General features: G+C 39.7%; 1 protein-coding gene across 1 annotated transcript in view; it reads left to right on the top strand.

Moving 5' to 3' along the window:
- The window catches only part of LOC117986291 (uncharacterized), a 103,480-nt gene extending 79,170 nt beyond the window's left edge, over positions 1–24,310 (top strand). The window contains exons 2-13 of the mRNA XM_069501897.1: positions 11,339–11,473; positions 11,961–12,138; positions 12,933–13,184; positions 13,427–13,675; positions 14,031–14,290; positions 14,770–14,911; positions 15,903–16,043; positions 16,651–16,808; positions 17,919–17,989; positions 18,063–20,809; positions 21,053–21,217; positions 21,811–24,310. Of these exons, the coding sequence (XP_069357998.1) occupies positions 11,339–11,473; positions 11,961–12,138; positions 12,933–13,184; positions 13,427–13,675; positions 14,031–14,290; positions 14,770–14,911; positions 15,903–16,043; positions 16,651–16,808; positions 17,919–17,989; positions 18,063–20,809; positions 21,053–21,217; positions 21,811–22,065 (4,753 nt within the window). The 3' untranslated portion in view covers positions 22,066–24,310. The remainder of the gene's footprint in view (positions 1–11,338; positions 11,474–11,960; positions 12,139–12,932; positions 13,185–13,426; positions 13,676–14,030; positions 14,291–14,769; positions 14,912–15,902; positions 16,044–16,650; positions 16,809–17,918; positions 17,990–18,062; positions 20,810–21,052; positions 21,218–21,810) is intronic.
- The last annotated feature ends 775 nt before the right edge of the window (positions 24,311–25,085 follow it).

Here is a 25,085-nt window from a genome sequence, read left to right as displayed (position 1 = left end):
AAAGTAAGCGAGAGAGCTCGTCCAAGCGTGTCACATTACCCCGAAACAACAAAACTGCAGATCATTTAGCCCCCAACCTTTGCCCCAAAACCACTTGCCCGAGCGGTGTTTATTTCACGCTAAGTTTGCCATTTCTCCTCATTTCCACGGAGTAAGTAGTTTTATTTTCCTAATTTTTCAAAGATGATATGTATTAGGTACGTGCGAATTTGTCTGTGATAATTACGTTTTACACACACTCTCACATACACACACACACACGCGCGCGCGCACTCACTCACACGCGCGCACTCACGCACGCACGCACATCATCATCATCATCATAATCCACACATCGCCGGCTCACTACAGAGCACGGGTCTTCTCGCAGAGTGAAAAGGGCTTTGGCCAAATGTCAGCTATAAGATCCAAATTTCATGATTCTAGGTCAACGGGAAGTACCCTGTAGGTTTCTTGACAGACAGACGGACAGACAGACAGACAGACAGACAACAAAGTGATCCTATAAGGGTTCCGTTTTTCCTTTTGAGGTACGGAACCCTAAAAAGTAAAAAAATCTTGTACTATAGCACGGAACCCTGCGTATGCGAGTCCGACTCGCACTTGACTGATTTTATTTAATTATGATTTGCAGTCATGATATCTGGGGACGCCTACGTTTTAATTATCGTCTACGCGGGAACCAGTCATCCGATATTTATTTTCAACAAATTGATTACATGATTAATTAATAATTTTTTAACTAACCAAAAATGTAAAAGTGTATTCGTTAATCGCAGGGGTTGCTGTGTAAAATACTTTGATACCCTAGACTAGCCTACTGTTCGAGGGGGTGAGGGGTTCGATTCCGGGCACGCGCTTCTAGCTAGGTACTACAGGTACATTAACGATGAAGGAAAACATCAAAAGGAAACCTGAATACTAGTGTGTCAAAAGTGTGTGTACTGTGAAGTCTGCCAATCCGAACTTGGCCAGCGTGGTGGACTATGACCTAAACTCTTATTCTGACTGGCAATCCGTGCTCGTAGATAATTACGTCACAATTAAAGTCCAACGAACAGGATTGGTATTGTTTTAATTTTAAACAAATTTTCAATTAAAATTTAAAAAATATACCATTTTGAACGTGTTTTTAATCCTGTTTTAAACATTATGGTTTTTTTGCTGTTTTTTTTTTCCGACCCTGCCATGCAACGGGTGGCATTAATTGAAATTGCGACCTTTCGGATTTCAATCCGCCCTCTCAACCGTTGAGATGAGGCTCTAAAGAGCTTTTATAAAAAAAACCGGCCAAGTGCGAGTCAAGCTCGCGCAACGAGAGTTCCGTACTACAGTCGTATTTTTTCGACATTTTGCACGATAATTCGAAAACTATGATGCATAAAAATAAATAAAAATCTGTTTTAGAATGCACAGGTGAAGACCTTTCATATGATAGATACCCCACTTGATATAGTTATCATACTTCGTTGAAAATACTAATTATTAGTTCATGACCACAATTTTTTTGTGTGATGTAACCACAAATTCACGGTTTTCAGATTTTTCCCCGAATGTCTGCTATAAGGCCTACCTAGCTGTAAAATTTCATGATTCTAGATCAACGGGAAGTACCCTGTAGGTTTTTTGACATACCGATAGACAGACACAGACAGACAACAAAGTGATCCTATGGTATATATGATCCAACAAAGGGTTCCGTTATTCCTTTTGATGTACGGAACCCTAAAAATACCGAGTTTAACTAATTTTTTCGAATTGTGTGAGATACATTTGTTGAGCATAAAAATGCTGAAACGTTGTGTTCAGGGAGTGCTAATGGATTTCCGATGTCCTCCATTACTGGAGTGAGTTTAACTCAGTGCGGACTCTCGGTTTATCTGTTCTGATAGCTACTGGCGTTTTAGGGTTCCGCAGTAAAACAGGGAACTCTATACAATGAACCAAAAGCTTAATTTGCTATAATCCGCTGAAAAAGGTCGAATCTGTATGGTGCAACATGCAGCATGCGACATGCACCGCCCGCCCTCCCACTGCTAAGAATGCAGGAAAAAGCACCTACCAGGCAAGCAGCTATCAGATTCGACCTGTTTCAGCGGATTATAGCAAACTAGATGATGCCCGCGACTTCGTCCGCGTGGATTTAGGTTTTTAAAAATCCTGTGGGAACTCTTTAATTTTCCGGGATCAAAAGTAGCCTATGTCCTTCTCCGGGATGCAAGCTATCTCTATACCAAATTTCATCAAAATCGAGCAAACGGATGGGCCGTGAAAAGCTAGAAGACAGACAGACGGACAGACAGACAGACACTCTTTCGCATTTATAATAGTATTTCGTTAAACTGTGATGTTAGTATGGATAGTATCTACTTACTTGCAGCTTTGGGCTATTAAGCAAGAAGAAGAAATAAATTCCATACGAGTTGACTGGGTCGTGACGTGTTAAATGGACCGTAGCGCCGATACGGGCAAAGATGTCCTTACTTCCTTGTATTAAATCCTATGTTATGAGTTAGGGGCAAGAGTAATGGGACTTATTGTAACAACTTGCTTATGCTCGCGACTTTATCCGCGTGGACTACAAAAATTTCAAACTCCTATTTCACCCCCTTAGGAGTTAAATTTACAAAAATCCTTTCTTATCGAATTGCCTACGTCATAGTAGCTATCTGCATGCCAAATTTCAGCCCGATCCGTCCAGTAGTTTGAGCTGTGCGTTCATAGATCAGTCAGTCACCTTTTCGTTTTATACGTTTAGATTCCTATAAAGAAGCAACATTAAACTTGGCAGTGGGTTTTATTGGAATTATTCTCGATTTAAACATAATCACGGAACAATACTGCCGGGAATCAAACGGCAGTCGCTCAGTAATTCACCCAGGGTAGGAAGGGATTCGGGATCGTTCCCCGGGGCGGCGTCAATTCGATCACCTGCTGAACTGTGGGTAGGTGCCCGGGGATATAGGACCACTTGATGTGACATTTCTAACGCTTTGTAGAGTTACTGGTAACAATGCCCGGTAAGATGCCGTGTAGAAACCAAAGGGTTTATTAAAAACTGCCATACCCCTTCCAGGTTAGCCCGCTTCCATCTTAGAAATTACCACCAGACCAGTCAAGGGATTGTATCTGAATAAAAAAAAGCAAAACTAAGTAAATAAAGATTTTAAAATAACCTGGTCTGCTCTCCCTTTCAAACCAGCACGCAGTTGCAACAATGGCGTATTAGCAGCATTGTTCCTGACTCCACTAGGATTACTTTATACCATTGTCTCTGACTGGCTGAACTTTATTCCCACGGATTTAGGTCACTGCTACGCCAACGCAAACTTTAATTAAAGCTCTTAGGGGTTGAATTTTCAAAAATCCGTTCTTAGCGGAAGCCTATATCATAATATATATCCATACTTCCATACTAATATTATAAATGCGAAAGTGTGTCTGTCTGTCTGTCTGTCTGCTAGCTTTTCACGGCCTAACCGTTCAACCGATTTTGATGAAATTTAGTACAGAGTTAGCTTCTATCCCGGGGAAGGACATAGGCTACTTTTTATCCCGGAAAAATAAAGAGTTCCCACGGGATTTTAAAAAACCTAAATCCACGCGGACGAAGTCGCGGGCATCATCTAGTCTTTTTATAAAATAACGAAGGTCTGGCACGCGCTGGCTCTCTTTCGCAGACCAACTACACACTTGCTTCTCGTTGTTCACTAACTCGTTTCTAATGATTTTAGGCTTATTTCGTCGAACGACATATTATTCTAGTTTTTAACAGACTTCTTAGTTCAACTCATTTCTCGCTAATCGTAGGCGGTGGGACAAGCGCCTTAGGCAGGAGCTTTTAGACAGATTTTAGTCACCGTCTGTAAGAATGGATGAAAATATAAATTTTTATATTTATTTTTATTATTATAATATTTTTTCCATATTGTAATTTTTTTTATTTATTTAAAAAAAAAAAAAAATTACAATAGCATTGTAGTTGCAGCTTACATATCCAGTCTTTTACTACAACTACAATACAAGAACACTACGTTAATGTAGGAAACGGTATTTAGGTCATTGCTACGCTAGCGCACGTTGCTAATGGATATGGGCTACTTTTTACGCATTTTTGATGTTACCGGAAATGTATGAAACGTAGGAGTTATATACGACTAGCTGATGACCGCAACTTCGTCCACGTGGAATTAGGTTTTTAAAAATCCCTTGGGAACTCTTGCGTTAAAACCAGCAAACCAATAAACAATCAAACTTTCGCATTTATAATAATGGATAATGAAATAATTGAATTTTTGCACATGTATTCATTATTCAGTAGGTGCCTACTTATTAAAAGGTGTTATCCTGGGCACGATCGAATTGTCAAATTGGGCATCGTAAATTTAAGTTATATTTTAAGTTTGTAATGAAAATATTACAATAAAAGTTAATGCTAGCCTTAGCCTTAGTTTGTACAAAATATCAGTAGATAGGTATTGGTATGTATGTTGTTTGTGAAGAGTGAATTTACCTGTGGCTCTACCGCGGTTGTTTGACAGCTACAATGTCACGATCGCAATTATCTCTGATTGGTTAATGCTCGCTTACTATTGGCCACAATGCATTGTTGCAACAAGAATCGCACAAATTCAGCCAATCAGAACAATTGAGATTGTAATAATGATTGATGCAGGTTTTAGACAATCGCCCAACTGGTTTACTTATGTCGGAAACAGGAGCGAAAAACTATAGTTTTTCGCTACTGTTTCCAATTCACAATGTTGACAATTCGATCGTGCCCAGGATAAAACATTTTAATAAGTAGGCACCTACTGAATAATGAATACATGTGCAAAAATTCAATCATTTCACTATCCATTATTATAATTATGCTGGTTTTAACGCGACGGAATTAACGTGATTATTGTTAACGACCTGGAGAATGACATAGGCTACTTTTTATCCCGGAAAATCAAATAGATCCCATGGGATTTTTTAAAAATGTAGGTAAATCACACGGAACAAGTCGCGGGTATCACATTTTCCTTTAACTGGATTCGTAGTCTGTGCGAAAATTGCAATTTGTTTAAAAGACCCGCGCGTCGTTTCGTAGCTTTACCCCATTACACTTAACGCGATCTGTTTTGAGTTGCAAAAATAATAAAGAAAGCTTTTTCAAGGAAATGTGACGAGTTCATAAATTGACTTTGGAAATGAGTTTTGATTTAATTCTGTGAAATGCGAGGTAAAGTATATTAGAAAATAAAATATTATGCTTGAAATAAAATCTTAGAAAGGGGTGGGTAAGTATTTCAGATGATTTTAGAAAGGTAGGAAATTCGGCATTCAAAATGTAGAGTAGATTGTATCTACTTACATTTTAATATGAATTACTTAAAAATAAATAATCTAACTAACTAAAGTATTGGTAAAATGTATACGTAAATCCATACTAATATTATAAATGCGAAAGTCTGTTTGTCTGTCTGCTAGCCTTTCACGGCCCATCCGTTCAACCGATTTTGAAGAAATTTTACACAGAGATAGCTTGCATCCCGGGGACGGATATAGGCTACTTTTAATCCCGGAAAATCAAAGAGTTCCCACGGGATTTTCAAAAAACCTATATCCACGTGGATGTATAGTATAATACCTATAATTATTCGCAATAACTGAAGTAATGTAGATCTGATTAAAAATAATACTACAAAGGACAAAAATTCAAAAGAAAATGGAGGCCGTAACGCAAGATAAGCTATGCGTCTCCATTTTCTTTTGGACTCTACATTAGGATACGAAAATAAAACCTTTAACCCAAAGAAAGTGGAAAAATATTTCGCAACCCTGAATAATGATTAAAATATTCCGTCGCAAAAATCTTGTTATTGTTCGCCAGCCGAACCAACAAATTCATTTATCATGATTTCAACGGGAACTGTTGGTAAGTATTACAATTAGGTGCCTATCATAAAAAGCCCAGACATTTGTAAAAACAATGTTGGCATTTAAGCGGCTTCTGAATTGAAATGGAAAAGAATGGAAAGAAACGAAATGACAGGTATAAATAGTACGAGACAGGTTGAGATGGCAGATCGTCATCCTAAGCTGTGGTCCGAGCCTCACAGGAGGCGCCCTTAGGAGGACGTTGCCCCCCGACCTCTTGAATTATTTCTTCGAGCCCTAGGGCTCACCTCCAGGCGGAGCTTCGCGCTCGCCAACCTCCCCGGTGACGCTGTAGCGGCCAGTAGGGCCTACGCAGCATAGTCAATCCGAAACAACAACAAAAATGAGATGGCAGTCGGGGTATGAGGCGGGGGGACTTTCTGCACACCCGCACTTAATCCGGACCTTCCTACCTACCAATAGGACAGCGAGAAGTACCCTATATGTTTTGTTGATAGGCACGACGGATAGACGGACAGACAGACAACTAAGTGATCCCCAAGGGGTTCCTTTTTCCTTTTGAGGTACGGAACCCTAAAAATCTGACAGCTTCTCATCTCTTTAAAAGAGAAATCATATTTTCTAAATTGGCCCAGTTTTGGGGATTCTGAAAATTTCAGAATCCCCAAAACTGGGCCAATTTAGAAAATGTGATTTCCCAAATTGCTCCAACGAGGAATCGTACCCGTGGACCTTTTTATAAAACAATCTACCGTCGATAATCTTGTCGATTGTATGTAATAATCGCATTGCCGACCGTCCGTCCGTCCGTAATACCTTCTTACAGCCTTTCCCGCCTAATCCAATTCCCTAACATGGAATACTAAAGGCATATGCATAACGGAAGCCTTTCAAGTTCTTTATTGAGCAAACTAAACATGTACGTTCTGCCAACTCTCACATATAGTGCTCAGAGTTGGTCCTCAAAAGTCCAAGCTCAAGGTTTGCAAAAGAGCCATGGAACGCACTATAAAACTAGCAGATCGCATAAGGAATTCTGCTGTCACGAAATTAAAATAATGGCGACGGCCGCGGCAGTCCGTGCGTGCAACGCGATTATGTCGCAGTGCGATTATATTGGAGGTAGGTAGTAGCTACCTACCAAGCAAATACTTTTTGAACTCGAGGATCCAACTCCTCAGCCTTGATGCTGTAAGGAATTGCATTCTTAAATCTTGGTGATACCATGGGATTTTTAAAGAATCATGCGTTTAAATGTTTTTACGAAATTCGATACGGAGATATCTTGCATCACGGGGACGGGCTACTACGGATGGGTTACTTTTGGTCCTGGAAAATCAAAAGTTCCCACGGGATCTTTAAAAACCTAAATCCACGCAGGCGAAGCCGCGGGGATCAGCTTGTTAATATGATAAATGCGAAAGCGTGTCTGGCTGCTATCTTTTTATTTTTTATTTTATTTTGTTTATTTGAAAGTAATCAACAGCGTAAATACACAATTATTATTTAAATTTAAATCTAGGTATAACAGAAGGCCAAAAGAGATTACTTAAAATTATAATTAAAACTATTTTAACAGAATAGATTTAGAATAAATGTAGGTAAATACAATAATAAAATTACAACAGTGTGTGTATGCTTGTGTGTGTGTGTGTGTGTGTGTGTGTGTGTGTGTGTGTGTGTGTGTGTGTGTGTGTGTGTGTGTGTGTGTGTGTGTGTGTGTGTATGTGACGGCCGGCCCAACCACAGTTCAACCAATTTTGACGAGTACAGAGTCAGCTTACATCCCAGGGAAGGCTACATTTTAAAGAGTTCCTACGGGATTTTTAAAAAACCTAAACCACGCGGACGAAGTCGCGGGCATCATCTAGTAAATCATAAAAATAAAATAGTTTTAAATATAAAAGAGCAGTATTGTGAACGCGGCCTAAGGCAGTAAGTCCCTGCAATAACTGAAGACATTCAACACACGTCGGGGACTTGGATACACTACAGTTTGATCGCTACAGCTTTTATGGTATCGTTGTAGCTTTCAGCTCGTTGGTGTAGTGGTAACCACTATGGTCATTTGGAAAGGTCATGTTTCGATTTCCAGGTAGAAAAATTTGGGCAGTTTGATCATTACCACGATCATTTGATTATTATCACCATGATAATTTGATGATGATCACAGTCTTAGATAGATAGATAGATAGATAGATAGATAGATAGATAGATAGACAGAAATACTTTATAGCACACAAAAAATATTACATAACTATTACAGAAACTAAAACTAAAAAAAAAAAAAAAAAATTGTATGCAAAGGCGGCCTTATTGCTCACAGCAATCTCTACCAGGCAATCTCTATAAGGCTCTCGTTTAGGTTTTAGTCTTAGACCGTAGTCTGACCAAGTGTAGTTTTTTTAAAGAATATTAGCCATGTTAAATGACTAAAATTTCCCTTTCCTCTCCAACTAAGCGTCAGGCTAGTGCTAGGAGTAGGTACGACAATAGTGCAACGGGCGGGGTTTGAACCGTCGACCTTTCGGTTTTCAGTCCACTCCTTTACCGGTTGAGCTATTGAGGCTCTAATTTGGCACACTTTACACGCGTGTGTAACACACATGTGTAAAGTGTGTAATATTTACACACATCACAGGCTATCTTGGCGCGTGGCGAAAATCGGAACTAACGTAGCCGAACTGTCATCATCAAGATCAACATTTCGCCGGCTCACTACAGAGCACGGGTCTCCTCTCCGAATGAGAAGGGTTTGGCCATAGTCCAGTACGCTGGCCAAGTGCGTGTATCGTGTGTAGTGGGTGTACGCTGGCTCGTGCGAAACCGGGGCGGTTGAACTATTCACTATATAAGGACCTTTATCCATTTTAACAAAATTCCTCCAAATGGTAATAAATGGAGGATACCGCATTGCATTCCCGACATTTTGCTTCCATATTGGAAGAGGATGTGGAATTATAGCGAAAATCCTCACGACATTTCTCCAATAGAATTCCTACTCTGCTCCAGTATTTTTAGGGTGCAAATTCGTTCAATAGTGCTGTTGTCCCCGAGGGTAGTAGATGTGTGTAATATTAAAAACCCTTTCAAGGACGCGGAATATTCTGGAAAAGCTTGTTGAAAATTTGTTATTGGCTTTTATGGTTTCTTTAGAAATATAATCCTATCGGAATCTGTACTTACCATCGATGGTACTTACCTTCAAACGGTTTGATTGATATGTAAGCTACATTGGCCTTTGCTTAGTACTTATTTAATTTAAATAAAAAAGATGATTGTTTTGAAGACCCGGCTGAGTTTGTTGTGGGCTCTTGTCAGACCCGGCGCCTTTGGAACCCTCGTAGCTTCAGTTTTAAGTACGTATTATTATCACCATTAGGTATATCATATCATCTTACAAATAAAAGAGTTTGAGTTTGCAATAGTCAAATTATGTGAAGTAAAAGAAGAAAGAAAGAATTTATTAGATCAAAATGCTAGAATCCAGAGATTTAATATGAATTATTTAAAAAAAACATATCAGCAAAAGGGGCTGTTGAAGAACCTTTTTGGAATGTTGGTGGGAGAAGGAGAAAAGAACATGGCGGGAGACGATGGACACCGTAAAAAGGGTAGAGTGAAAAAGTTGTACTGCAATGGAAAAAAGAATATAATATTTATGTGTCATAGTGTATTTAATTAGTATTTGGAATTTTATTTAGGTGATAGGTAGATTTAAAAACCTAAAACTAATTCATAAAATTTTGACGACCTCCCTGGCGCAGTGGTGAGCGCTGTGGTCTTAATAGTGGGAGGTCCCGGGTTCGATTCCTGGCAGGTGTTTGGAATTTTATAATTTCTAAATTTCTGGTCTGGTCTGGTGGGAGGCTTCGGCCGTAGCTGGTTACCACCCTACCGGCAAAGCCGTGCCGCCAAGCGATTTAGCGTTCCGGTATGATGCCGTGTAGAAACCAAAGGGGTATGGGTTTAATAAAAACGGCCATACCCCTTCCAGGTTAGCCCGCTATCATCTTAGACCGCATCATCACTTACCACCAGGTGAGATTGCAGTCACGGGCTAACTTGTATCTGAATAAAAATAAAATAAAAAAGTCACCTTTAGAGATAGTGAAAAACTTTAGGTTGAGATAGCAATCGGGGTATGAGGCGGACGGACGCCCCGCACGTCATCGCCCACCCGCACAGGGTTAGTGCGGTGACTGTGCGGGTGTTCGGGGCGTTCCCACCTTAATTGCCATCTCGACCTGTCGCGCACCGGGCATAAAAATAATGATACCTATTCCGAGTGATATTGTGGTAACCCTACTCAAGTTAGAGCGCCGAAAATCTGCTCGGCTTTTTGGGCCAATCTCCTTCCACACCTGTGTAAACTTGTCATTATATAAAGTACCCACAGCTTCAAAGGCAGGTGCCATAGACAATGCGTCTCGTTGAAGCTAAATATTCAAATGCAAATTAGGCTTTATTCATGTAGGCTTAATAAGGCTCTTTTGAAATGGAGGTATGACGTCTTTTTGGTTATAAATCTAGCAAATTCTCGTTTAATTTTACCAAAAAATTTAGAACTTACCCTCGGGCTTGGCGAGCAATACAGTACGCGGCCGAAAGTAATGTACATCGACCTTTAGAAGGGGATAGCAAATTTGTAGAGACCGACGAAATGCCGTATAGGTATGAGTGACAGAGACAACGCTCTACCAAGCCGAAATGTCATTTCTAAAGGCCGATGTAGGTACATTACTTTCGGCCGCGTACTGTACTTAGACTACCTTTATTTACTACTAGCTAATGACCGCAACTTCGTCCGCGTGGTTAAAGGTGTTTTTTAAATCCCATGCAGGGAACTATCTAAAATTCCAAATTTCAGCCAAATCCGTCCAGTGTCTATTGTAACTAAATAAAATCTGAAATGTGTACGGCTGAAATCCGGATGTTCATTATTCAACCCATTTCATTAAAGACCTAGTTGCCTGAAAAGCAGCTAGCTATATTTTACACAACAACAAACTCAGTCATCATCTTCATCAACCAATAGACGTCCACTGCTGGACATAGGTCTCTTTTAGGGACTTCCACACGCCACGGTCTTGCGCCGCCGCCATCCAGAGGCTCCCTGCGACTTGTCTGATGTCGTCCGTCCACCTAGTGGGGGTCTTCCAATACTGCGTCTTCCGGTGCGAGGTTGCCATTTCAGCACCTTGGGACCCCAACGTCCATCGGTTTTATGAACTATGTGCCTTGCCCATTGCCACTTCAACTTCACAACACTTCAACCCGTTAGGCTATGTCGGTTACTCTAGTTCTCCTACGGATCTCCTCATTTATGATTTGATCACGTAGAGAAACTCCAAGCATAGATCTCTCCATCGCCCGCTGAGTGACTCTAAGCTTTCTTATGAGGCCCAAACTCAGTGTTCTTTATTAATGTTAGTTGTCTCTCTCTTTCCAGTCACATCACGCAGACAGCTAGTTGGCTTCCACCAGTGGAGAGCTGGCCTTCCAGGGACTGCGACAGCGCTGATGAAGAGTTGCCGTATGGCTGGGAACAGGCGTTGGATAGCCGGGGGAAGCCTTATTATATCAAGTAAGTTACTATACGGTATACTATTGGTTTTTTGCAGGACAAATCATTAAGTATGTATTACCAATATTTTGCTTCAGGAAACTGTCTGACTCGACTCTTATTAACTTAATTAATTGATAGACTGAGTTATTGACAATGCTCGAAGTTATTTTATCCATACTAATATTATATGAATACGAAAGTGTGTCTGTCTTCAACTTTTCACGGTCCATGCGTTTAACCGATTTTGACGGGTACAGACTATAGAGATGGCTTGAATCCTGGAGAAGTAATAGACTGCTCTATATTCCGGAAACAAGGATGTTTCCATGGGATTTTCAAAAACCTTAATTCATGTGTCACTAACTTGCAGGTATCATCGTCAATAATATGACTTTCTACAGATTTTATTTTTATATACCAATGTCGTTGGTTGCTTCATCGAAGACAGATTTATTAGCTCTGTCCAATTCCAGCAAACTAAAATCCATCCTCTGTTACTTTCCAGCCATGTCAACAAAACCACGACGTACGTGGCACCCGAAGGCTGCTCGTGTGAGTCCCCGCCTGCACCGCGGGACGTGGAGCTGGAGAGGGACCCTGAGTTAGGCTTCGGGTTCGTGGCTGGCTCCGAGAAGCCGGTGCTCGTGCGGTTTGTCACCGACAACTCGCCAAGCGTTGGAAAAGTGAGTTCTTTTTTGTTGTACCAACTGTCAATTCGACCTCAGCTTTACACTGGTCATCCATAGAGTTACTGCTGTATATTCCAATTATACTTACTTAGTATTGGTTATTGTAAACCAAAACTAAGTAAGTATATTATAAACTTAGGTACCTAAGCAGGCACTGATTCTGTTGTTTTTCGCTAAACTAAATTTAGAGTATCTGTATCCCTTTTTCTTTTTAATATTGCTAAAAAAGGACGGAACATGAATTTTAGTGCATGCTACCGATACGCTCGCGACTGGCTAAAATCACGAGGTTTGACAGTTCTAAATTAAACTTAAAACTGTCAAACTATGTCTGTCCTTTTCATATTACGTTAGTAAGAAGAAGGTCTAAAAAATTAGGCTCTAAAATTTTGTTGTGCTCAGAATCAGTACCTCTATCTAAACGGAACAACAACGGAGTATCTATGTTATTGTTAAGTATTCTTATTTAATTTACACCAGGACAGCTTCAAGCTAGCTGGATTTTTGCTGACTAAATCGATCGTTATTTATCATCGGCCATCATAGTTCAGCCAGTTTACACTAAACTCTTCCAGAATCATTCTATCTATTGGCAAAAACGGAATAAAAAGAAAGACAGAAAAATATGGACAAGGTACGCCCGCTCCTGTCAGAATCATTCCACGCAATTCCTTGAATTTGGACACAGGTTCTTCTGTCTATCGCTTTCGTAAACCTAAAAAATAGAGATATACGTTGGATTATATTCGCTAATCCATAAAAAATAAGCTGATTTGTAAACATTCCAGCTGGAACCAGGCGATCAAATCCTCTGCGTCAATGGTGAAGACGTCAGCACAGCTGCGCGAGAGCACGTCATATCAGCAGTCCGAGCTTGTACAGAGAAGGTCACGCTGCGAGTGTGTCAGCCGGCACGGAGCGGGAACCTGACGAGAAGGTCCGCCTTCCTGTCCGCTGCCAAGCGAGCGAGGCTGAGGGCGAGACCTCCCAGGGTCAGATTCGCTGATTCAGTTCAGCTGAACGGGGCTCCCATGTACCCTGTAAGTATTCTTTCTCTCTCTCTATACTAGGTACCTCATAACTCAGAACCACCTGCCAAGCATATTACTGTACCAATTGCCATTGCGACCAAACAAGCTTTCGAGTGAAGAAAACCGCATAAAAATTGGTACATCTATTAGCGCAGCCTATACATTGATGCCTAGAGCACGTCGATACCACCGATAGGTACATGATATCTACACGCAGAGATCTAACTGATTTGTATTATTTTGTATTTCAGCCCTCAGCGTTCTCCCTCGGCGATCTCTGCCTACCACCGATGGCGAATGTCCTCAAGGTGTTCCTCGAGAACGGTCAGACGAAGTCCTTCAAGTACGACGCCACCACCACTGTGGCAGACGTCGTCACCAGCCTCAAGGACAAGCTATGCATCACTGCAGAGGAGCACTTCAGCTTGGTGGTCGAACATGTGAAGAGTTTGAGAAGGAATAAGCTTACTTTGTTAGACCCGAAAGAATCTTTGGCAAGGGTAAGATAAATTTTATAACTTTTTTATAACCTTTTTGCTAGAAGTAACATAATTTGAGGTTTACAGGTTCCTATTGTGACCTTATGATAATATTTTGTTTTTTATTCTATTAAGTGATTAGCACTTCAGGAACTGCCAATATTGTGGAAACTACTTTGCCCCTGAATCATCAGCATGGCTGTATCATATCCCCAAATCATCAGTATGGCCGTATCACATCTCCAAATCATCATTATGGCAGCGAATTTGCTGTTGTATTATAATATAGTAATGTTTTATCGTTTGACGTCCCTTATTTTGATAATTAAGCACAATAAAAAGTTTACCGTCTAATTTTCCTTCATCTAAATTTCAGATCGCCGCACGACCCGGGTCCCATAAAATGCGTTGCCTATTCCGAGTAGTCTTCATGCCATCATCAGCGGCTGAACTAGCTCAACGAGACCTCGCAGCGTTGGACTACCTCTACATGCAATGCTGCAACGACGTGGCACAGGACAGATTTGCGCCAGAACTGCAACCTGACGTGGCGTTGAGACTCGCCGCCCTGCACATACATCAACATGCGCTGGCGCACAACCTGCCGCCTGCTAAGATTACTGTCAAAGCTGTTGAGTAAGTAACTAAATATACTGTTTTATTGCTGACTGACTGACAAACGTGCCGCTATAGAGTTGAAAATGTAAAACTGTCAGAATATCAGATCACTGCAATAAATCAGATAACTTGAGGGGGATACGATGAGAACTAAATTTTTCTGTATCAAAACCAAACGTTTTTTTTTTCTTTTTTCAAACTTTACAAGTAAATACTACAGGTTCAAGGGTAAAAAGAGAAACAGATATTTACTTACATCAAGGAATATGGTGTTACTTCACTTTCTAGGCGACAAAATTATTATAAGACACGTCTTTTTCAATATTTTGGTTATTTAGATGAACACGTAGGCCTATTATTGAGCCTCAATCAATTCACAGAAAATGATACGGTAGAAGATTATTATTTGCTAACCTCGAAGGAAATTCTTACAGGTTAATAGGTGAAACCCTGAAACTCTTCTATGAATACTTAGCATATGTTTAATTTATCTCCAGGCGAGAGTTCGGCTTCGAGAGGTTCGTGCCAAGCAGTCTGCTAGAGAGTATGAAGCGCAAAGAGCTTCGGCGTCTGGTAGCACACTTCCTCAAGCTCAACGCTCAGATGACGGGCAGTCAGCGACATCTAACGCAGTTGCAGGTTTGATGCCTTGTTACCTTGCACCTTGGAGGAAATGTTATGAGGTTATGTTAATGGTTATAGACGTAGAATTCATGTAGTAACGGCACACGTAAGTTTAGTTTTTTGAAGACTTTCCTGGCACAGTCTGTAGTATTAAAAGTGGAAGGGCTCGATTTCCGTTAAGGCGATTCGTCTATATTCGTCAGATAATTTATCTTTAAATTATATAGTGGGAGGCTACGGCCGTGGTTACCACCCTACCGGCAAAGCCGTGCCGCCAAGCGATTCAGCGTTGCAGTACGATGCCGTGTAGAAACCAAAGGGGTGTGGGTTTAATAAAAAAAACTGTCATTACCCTTGCAGGTTAGCCCGCTACCATCTTAGACTGCATCATCACTTACCACCAGGCGAGATTGCAGTCAAGGGCTAACTTGTATCTGAATAAAAAAATTAAAAATAAAAACCTCTTGTCTCATGGTTTAACTGTGGAGTAACCACACTACCGCGATTCAGCATTCCAATCGATACGTTACCTACCATACCCTTTCTACTCGATCTTATAGCGGAAATTGAAAAATACACACTCTGAAAATTTCAACTTTCTACCTATTACGTTCCCGTTGACACCCGGGTATGGAGCCCTAAAGAAACCATCGGAACCCTAAATAAATAAATAAATAAATAAAATCTTTTTATTAAAAGCATCTATGGCTCAATTTGTTAGTAGACAGATTTACTTAAAAACTAATGTTAGTAACTAATAATACAATTGTGGGAAAAAGACAGTTTTTTATTTTAATTTTATTATTTACATTTACAAATGTGGCCTCACCAACACTTGAACAAAGTGTTCCAGCATTGGTGAGTCCATTTTGCTCGCAAACATGCTCAGGATGCAGTTGGTACTTGAGCGCAGCCTTGTCAGCAGTGATGATGACTTCTTCCGCATAACTGCAAAGAAGTCATCAGTCCTAAATCTGACTGAGATGGTGATTTATTTCTGTTTCAGGCAAAACTTCACTACTTGGACATAGTGGGTGGTCTTCCGAGTTACGGCGCAAAGTGCTTTAGCAGCAGTCGACCTGAACGTGTTCTGTTGGTATCACAGCGCTTTGGACTCAGTCAAATTGTGGGCAGAAATAATTCTGTGGTGAGTGTTTGTACTGACCGAATAATAGGTTTTTTTTAATAGAGATAGCGATCAAACGAGCAGGCGGGTCACCTGATGTTAAATGATTACCGCCGCCCATGAATATTTGCAGCACCAGAGGAACCGCCGATGCGTTGCCGGCCTTTTAGGAATTCGTTGGTCCGCTCCTTGAATAACCCCATGTTTGTAATCTAAAGGGAATACCGCCGAAGGGATTTGACTCCACAGTTTGCATGTGCGTGGAAAAAAGGATCTGGCCCAACGGGTGGTCAAAGTGCTCTAGAAACCCAGGTGGCGAGGTTGCAAAAAATACGGAATCTTTCCAAAGCCGGATGAGAAATTATAAGCTAGAAATGATGAATGGAAACGATCATCATCATCATTTCCAATCAACCCATTGCCGGCCCATTACTGAGAACGGATCTCTCAAAATGAGAAATCCACCTCGCCAAATGGCTAAGTGCGGATTGGCAGACTTCACATACTTTTGAGAACAGGTTGGCAGGATTCTTCATGATTTTTTTAATTTATTGGTTATATGGAAGATAGGTTACAAATTTCCTAGGGTTTAAGACTACTAAGGAAAAACATGTTTTTCTTATTCCAGCCTCAATCTATCGCCTCTCTGGAAGAAGTGGAAGGCGTTCGCGTCAAAAGCGAATGCTCTGGAAGCGCAGATGTCGCTATCTTCCTGCAGAGGGATCGAGTTCTCGCGTTGCTGATGGAAGAGAAGGATGCTACAGAGATGCCTCTTGTGATAGCTGGGTGAGTAAGAAAGATAGAAATAGAAAAACGTTTATTCTTTGAAAGCTGTGCCACCATCACCGTTGTACCAAGGGCTCGATTGTCCCGGTGCCTAACACTTGCATTAAAGCCAAAAGATCTCAAGCAGAAGACGCGCCGAAATAAACTATAATATCATGTGTGGCACAAGTTGTGGGTTGTGCCGCACAACCCAAAAAAGGTCCCAACTCAGCATGATGCTTTGCACGTACACAAAAGCTTACAGCTTCGGTTTTCAGCCGAAGCCCCAATGGCACGTGGTGGAGTAAAGAGTAGATTTCATCCACATGATCAACCCATCACCGGCTCACTACAGAGCGCGGGTCTCCTCTCAGAGTGAGAAGGGTTTTGGCCATAGTCTACCACGCTGGCCATGTGCGGATTGGTAGACTTCACACACCTTTGAGAACATTATGGAGAACTCTCAGGCATGCAGGTTTCCTCACGATGTTTTCCTTCACCATTAAAGCAAGTGATATTTAATTAATTAAAACGCACATAACTCCGAAAAGTTAGAGGTGCGTGCCCGGGATCGAACCCCCAACCTCCGGTTAGAAGGCGGACGTCCTAACCACTAGGCTATCACAGCTAGCTGGAAAGAGTCGATTTACTTAATATAAATTATCATATTTTCGGCAGCAGTCAATTCCTTTAAACATGAGTGATGAATGATGGAGCAGCGAATTGTCCAAACATTTTGTCATACATCAGTTTGCCGGTATTCGTCAGTCACAGCAGTTACTGTGGCAAAACTGACAGCAAAAGCTGTCGTCTAATAGACCCCTAACCCCTAAAAATCTATCTACGATGATACATTGATGGAAGCTACACAAACTAAATAAATATCAGCATCACATTGCTTAAGAAGCACGGCTTGCAGTTTTTAAGCCTACTCTACCACATGTATTTATTTGAATACAAAAATTCTCTGATGCTGCTGTTGAGAGAAAGAAAACGAACGACCTCATTATTGCATTGGTAGATTCTTTTGACGATTCAAAAGTACTTGTAAAAATTCATTTGAACTATTTATTCTTTACAATTTATAATATCTACTTAGTCTATCCTATTGTATTGTATTTTGGTTTCCAGGTATTACAGGCTCGCTACAGGCCGAGAGTTGAATATCGAGCTAGAAAGAGAACCGATGACCGAAGACATAGGTACGTTCAATTCTGGCTTTCATTTACTTTGAATTAATTCTTTACTATTTTTTTAATATTTATTTATTTTCAGCGCCACCTTACCTGTCGCAGCACAGCGTAGTGCCAGCAAGATGGAGCTACTTGTACTACGATGACCCCATGATCCTCGGCAAAAAGCATTTCGCCATCTTCAGTATGCCGCCTCCGTATCATTCCACACCAGACCAGACCAAGTCTAGCCTGGACACTAACATGAATGCTAGCATAGCCAACCGCAACCATAGCAATACCTCCAGCCCATTAGTTGGTTACGAAACAAAACCAAGTCTTCTAGGGCACGACATTCATTTCGAGAAATGTAAAAGAACTGAAGATTTTAGACTTTTTGATCCTAACGACACTTGTTATCTAGACGATGGTATGGGCTTTGATCTACAAAGCGTTTTATCTATGGAACTATTAGAAAACGTAAATAATCCTCGTCTAGTAGAAGCCAAAAACGAGGAAGTGTTAAGAAGAGTAGCGGAAATGCAAAAACTAGTAGAAAACTCCGAACAATATCTGACTGAAAATTGTGATCTTTACAATGATATTGGTTACGACGGTATTTTAAGAGATGAATTAGTTGGTAAAGAGACTTGTGTAGATCATTTAGAGAGCGATACGGAGTCTGTTAATAGTAGAATGTCGGCAGCTGATGATGCACCAGGGATTTTAAAACATAGTGATTCATTATTACTTCTGACTGAAACAATTAATCAAGGTTTGAGTGGTTTAACTGCTGCTGAAACCGAAAAAGAGTTTAATGGTAGTGATCTAACAAAAAGACAATCACAAGGTCTTAGTGCAATACTTAACAATTGTGGACTCACTGATGCTTTATTGGCTCTAAATAATGATGTCGTTTATTCCGAAAGTGATAATGATTCTTCTTATACTCCTACAAGTAGTCCTATAAGGAAACATCAAACTAAAGCTTCCAATAAAGCAGTCAGAACTAGTTTTGGTTTGCACAGTCCAGACGCTACATTAGATGCTAAAGAATCTAATTTGAAAGAATACTTAAAACAACTAAGAGAGAAAAGCAATAGGGAAGAAAACGCATCTGAATTTCCATTCTTTTATCAGGAAAGTATTGTAGACAACGATGCCGAGCTTATAGATTTAACGTTAATACCTCCACCACAAACTCCTGATGAGTTAGATGGTTCAACACAAGTGCCTCAAATTTTACCCATAGTACCACCATCATTTGCTGACGATAAGGACCCAGAACACGACAATATACCAAAAAGTAATGAACTAGAAGAATTTATAGCCAATGTTACTATACAGCCTCCAACAGTTAGAATAACTCCAGCAATAGAGCTTACTCCCGAAGAAATTATGTCATACATCATTCCACCGCCACCGGGATCAAATTCATCAACGTTAGATAGAGATCAAGCTAGGTACGTAAATCAAAATGAATTGTACGAAACTAAAAACGAACAGAACTCTTGTAATGATGTAAAAACATCCAATGGTGATGTTACAAGAGGAGTTCTTAGCGTTAGTGAAATTAGAAGCATGTTTAATGCAAAAGTGTTAAGTGATGCTAGAAATAGTTTATTATTAAAAGATAAAAACAAATCTCAAACTAAATCCGATTCACCCAAGTGTAAAAGAAAAAGTATTACGGGAGAGAAGCACTCAAATGGAACTACGCACATAATAGAATACCCGACAGTCGAAAGAAAAGGTATGTTTTCTTGCTGCAGTAAAGATAAAAATAAGAGTGAAGAGAATAGTGAAACAGAAACTGAAAAAGTGGAGGGTCAAATACAAAATTCCGATTCAATGCCTGATGTTTGTGAGATAAGGCCCCCTCCTAGAAGAAAAAGTAGTGAAATTCGTAAACCACCAGAACGCCCCCCAAAAACGCCACCGACTCCTGCTCCCCGACCGAGATCGAATTCATTCACATGTCCAAATAACGAATTAAATGCTGTTGAAATTACGACTAATCACTTCGGTACCATGAACAATAGGAAACTAAATTATAAAGTTGTATGTGAATTAAACGAAGGCCCGCAAGCTCCTCCTCAATTACCACCACGACCGGAGAACAGAATCCTTTCACCCCCACCACCTTTGTTACTACCCCCTAAAAAACCACCACTACCTCCAGTACCGAGCATCGAAGTTTTACGTATAAAAAATGCCCAAAAATCGTCTCCAGTGCGTGCCACTGAAAGATTAGCTAGCATTGGTTCACCACACTTCCAAAGAAATCTCAGCACGTATAGAAATCTCGAAAACGAAAACCGTTTAACCGACGATGAAGCTCAAAGCATAAGATCCACACAAAATTATAGTTCTATGACGTTGCAGAATCGACACGTTCGGTCAAATTCGGAGACGAAAAATACGATTTTGAAAAACAAAGAGATGTCCACAGCTCTGTCGCTATGTTCTCCTCAGATGAACAGGCGCTTCAGCAACAGACCTGATATTTTAAATGGAGCACCAGTAGGAGACCCGCGTATGTTCAGTCCTCCGTTATCTGAGAGGAAAGCTGTAAGAAGGGACAGTGCTAGTTCTACTGGCAAAGTTCAGAACCACGTGAGGTTTAAGGAGGACGTAATTGATGATATTCCGACTCCTCCATCGCCTCCTACGGTAAAGTTTCCTGACTTCCAAGCGGGGAATAATGGGTATGTGTCTATAGAAAATTTATTGTGCAAGACGGAGGTAGCAGTGGATGGGTTGCTTCAGAGGTTGCACCAAGTTGCTCAAAAGTGTTCGCATCAACATGCTCACGGTGGCGGCGAGGACATTGATGAAGTCAAATTTCAGGTCAGTCAAACTACAAATTTATTTAAAAAAAAACTAGCTCATCAATCTATTATTTTCACTATTTAGAGGACTCAAACTTAAATCTGTGATCAATACCCTAGTTAATTTGAGTCACGCCGCCTCCGAACCAGTGCGCGATGGATTGCGTAGCAGTTCGTATGGACTGGTAGGGTCTTAACTTCACATAAGAGGCTCAAATTGGCCTTAAATGCGTTTGAAATTGAATTTTGTGATGTCCCGTAGCGAGCTCGCAACGAGTTGACATCGTGTGCGGTGTCGCTAGTGGGTGCGTCACGTACGTTAGTGGGCGCACTCGGAGCGTCCCCGGCCGCGGCTCCCGCACCTTCCGCGCCTGCCGCACTCGCCGATTGCCTGACGCCTCTGCGACGACTCGCAGATCTAGCTCAGGTTAGTATCTAATAGGGCCGTACTTCCTTTCTATTAACTTTTTTTTGAAGTAATCATGGACCTTGGAAGTCAGGCCCTGATACGGAAAAAAGAAATAACGCATGGCTGTTATTACTGATACGGGTAGTATATGACTCGTACCTACATCTTGTTTTGTTGCCGCCGCGCCGCGCCGCAGCGAATGTGTTACCAGACTTTCGAGATGAGGATCTAAGTGGTAGAAACAAACGTACATCTCATTGGCTAGGCCAGTTGCCCAGTGAGTGAACTAGACAGAGTACAGCTGAGAGCACCACTTCTGTTGGGTGTGCCGCAACCGTCCGCGGCATTTTTAAGTTATTTTTTTTAATTACTTTCATTAATCAAAGATACCACAGCATTTGTAAGGCACCTAAATATGATCGTAGCTTCACGCCTGACCATCCATTTTCCCAAAATATCTCGTCGTCGTCGTTACCGTCAACCGATAGATGTCCACAGCTGGACATTGGTTTTTTGTAAGAATTTCCTCACACCTCGGTCTTATAACGACGACGGCTCGCTGCAACTCACAACATCTCAACAAAGATTTAATTCACAATTCAATTTTATAGGCACTTGGGAGGCACACATCCGCGCCATTACAAACAAGAAACTTAGTCCTCCGAGTTCATGACGTCACCGCAGCGTTCAAAGACCTTGCAGGAGCTGAAATGGCGCATATAATCCACGAACATAACACCAAAAGCGGTCAAGGACAAGGCCAAGACACCAACTCCACACTAGAAGGCCAATTGGCACTGAGAGCTGAATGCCTGGCCAATGTGTTGGCTACATTGCTCAGAAGTCTGAGGGTCTTTTCTCCTTAAAACTTGAAGCAATTTGTAATTTAATTGGCAGCTCATAAATATACTCCAATGCTATATATAATCGGAGCATTATCTGTAATCTCAAGCAGGTCCCAAACTGGACACCAAAATTTAGGGTGAGATTTATACAGCGCACTCTGACTTGGCTTAGACTTAAGACAGAGTTATAACGAGACAGATGTATATATCTCACATAAATCTGTCTCGTTTTAACTCAATCTTCAGTTTGAGTAAAGTCAAAGTGCGCTCCATAGATCTCAACCTTAGTTTAAGTAGGTACAGTACGACTCAACTTAGAAGTTGCATCAGCATTATTTGCAAAAATGATCACTTCAAAACTAACATTTTATGTTTATTAATTACTGCAATGAATGTAATCGAAAATTTACGCGGACGCAATATAATATTGTAAAATTGTCTCCGAACCTTGTCGAAATTGGTCATGTGCCATTGGTTATTCGATTTAAGTAAGTAACTTCAAGTTACTTCGTACTGTACTTTTTGTAAGACTAGGTATAGGGAATATACTTAATCTCAAAATCCTGCTCACTGTCATAGACAATTAAAATATAAAATGTATCATGGCAACTATTTAGTAGAATCTCCTTAATTTTTAGTATAAAATAGTTTTATCTTTTGTTAAAATGACCGTTACTAAAATGAGACCAAATAAAATTAGGTATGTTTGTGTAATTATTATTATTGTAGTTGGCAACAGTTTCGTTAGTTAAGTTGTAGTTTTGTAAATTTTAACATACGTTAACCTCTATTGATTGTTAATATGAGTTCTTGTGTAAAACTAAGGCCTACATCTAAAAATATATTCGTGTCCATGGAAATTCGAGAGAAAGAAATTTTCTGACGTTTTTTGTAGTTGTTTATACCTAAGTGAAATTCGTCTTCTGACACCAAAATACCTTGCTATAATAATAAAAATATACTTCTATTTTATTCTACAATTCCATAATAAAATGTTACCATGTTAAATAATTAAGTTATCGTATACTTTAAAACATATCTGTTCACATTATCAACTATATTGTATATTTTATTATAGGTAGGTATGTGTGATTAAAATAGGGTGCATAAATAAATGAAATGTAATTAAATCATATCTGTATACCGACTAACATGTCTACTATTGAATAACATTAAATGTCAAATGCATTTCGCTTTTTTTATTGACATTTTGTTTTGCGTCGTAGTCTGTGTTGCTAGTTGTTAAAATAATTTTTTATTAACATCAGCGTCATCGTTCATTCGGTGTACTAATATTTAATATTGGTGCTATTTAAAAAAGTGTAAGTTTTTGTATTATAATTGGTTAAAATAATGAGTGGTAAAAATGCACTAACGATTTGAATTTGGAATTATAAGTGCTTTGTTGTACGTCTACATGAATGAAAACATAATGTTAATTTGTGTACGCTTAATTTTTTTTACTTTCTTTTGTCACCTGTAAAGTACAATTTTGATTCTTCTTTATATGAAATCTCTACCAGTATTTAACCAAAGATATTCTTTTTTATTTGTTTTACTATTTCATTTTATTTTTATATTTTGATTTTAATGCCTTGTTCATTCCTTTTAGCTTAAATACTACTTATTATACAAGTGTTTTTGATGAAAAATATAGAACGAACTATTTTTATTTATTCTTTAATATATTACAATTAATATATCAGAATAAATGTTTTACGATGATTGCTATATCACAAAACTACGTAAAATATCAAACATATACATATTTTTTGCTAAATGCTAATAAGTTACAACTGTTATCTTAATAATTATTATTATATCAGGACATCATATTTATAAATTATATAATAAGTACAGAAAAGGTGTTTCATAATTTTCTCATCGATGTATATGTAAAAGAGTTAAGGGGACAAAATACAACCTTGAGTTACACCAAAAAGAAATTCACTGTTTTAACAAATTGTTAGTTTTTTGCCATGTTTTAGGCAAGTGTAAACAACATACAGTCTATTAATCATTCACAGAAAATTAGTTTGACATATCCTTAATAGCAACAATATCATAGCATTAAATTATGTATATGTTTAATATGAACTCTTTAAGGTATAAATGTTTTAACTGCTAAGTTAAATCGATATTATACAAGGTAACTAACTATACAATACATAATATTAATAATATTATATAATATCACACCAATCTATTTATTGTTTCTAAGATCACAATGCAATGCATTTGATGTAATAAACCATTTAAAACAAAAGATTTTCTTTTCTTTTCTTACCTACCGATGGAAGTCCACTGTTGGACATGGCCTCTTGTTGGACTTTCCACATTCTTTATTAAATTAAATAAATAAATAAATAAAACGTTTATTTTCAATTACCTCGTTACACACATAGGTACATGGATTTGATCTGAAACAATTTGCGTGCTTATTGGCGCAAGCATATACAATTTTTTTAAAATGCTTCAAGATTATGTTCAAGATCAAGAACTGGCTATCCTATAGCTTGATTTTGAGGTTATCCTTAACACAGATCTAAAATCATCATCATCAACTAATAGACGTCCATTGCTGGACATAGGTCTCTTGTAGGGACTTCCACACGCCACGGTCTTGCGCCGCCTGGATCCAGCGGCTCCCTGCGACTCGTCTGATGTCGTCCGTCCACCTAGTGGGGGGTCTTCCAACACTGCGTCTTCCGGTGCGAGGTCGCCATTCCAGCACCTTGGGACCCCAACGTCTATCGGTTGTACGAACTATGTGCCCTGCCCATTGCCACTTCAGCTTCGCAACCCGTTGAGCTAAGTCGGTTACTCTAGTTCTCCTACGGATCTCCTCATGTCTAATTTGATCACGTAGAGAAACTCCAGGCATAGTTCTCTCCATCGCATATGATTTTCTAGGTATATTAATTAATTTGATGATTAGTATCTAAAAGAAGGAGCTATAAGGTTTGATTTACGCCTTTTCAATAAGATCTGGCATTTTTAAATTTTAAGCAATCAAAATATTATATATTTTGTTTAACGGT

The sequence above is a fragment of the Maniola hyperantus genome, chromosome 11 (assembly GCF_902806685.2).
Source record: "Maniola hyperantus chromosome 11, iAphHyp1.2, whole genome shotgun sequence".
NCBI lineage: Eukaryota > Metazoa > Arthropoda > Insecta > Lepidoptera > Nymphalidae > Maniola > Maniola hyperantus.
Note: the sequence above shows the minus strand (reverse complement) of the source record. Positions and strands in the feature narration are given on the sequence as shown.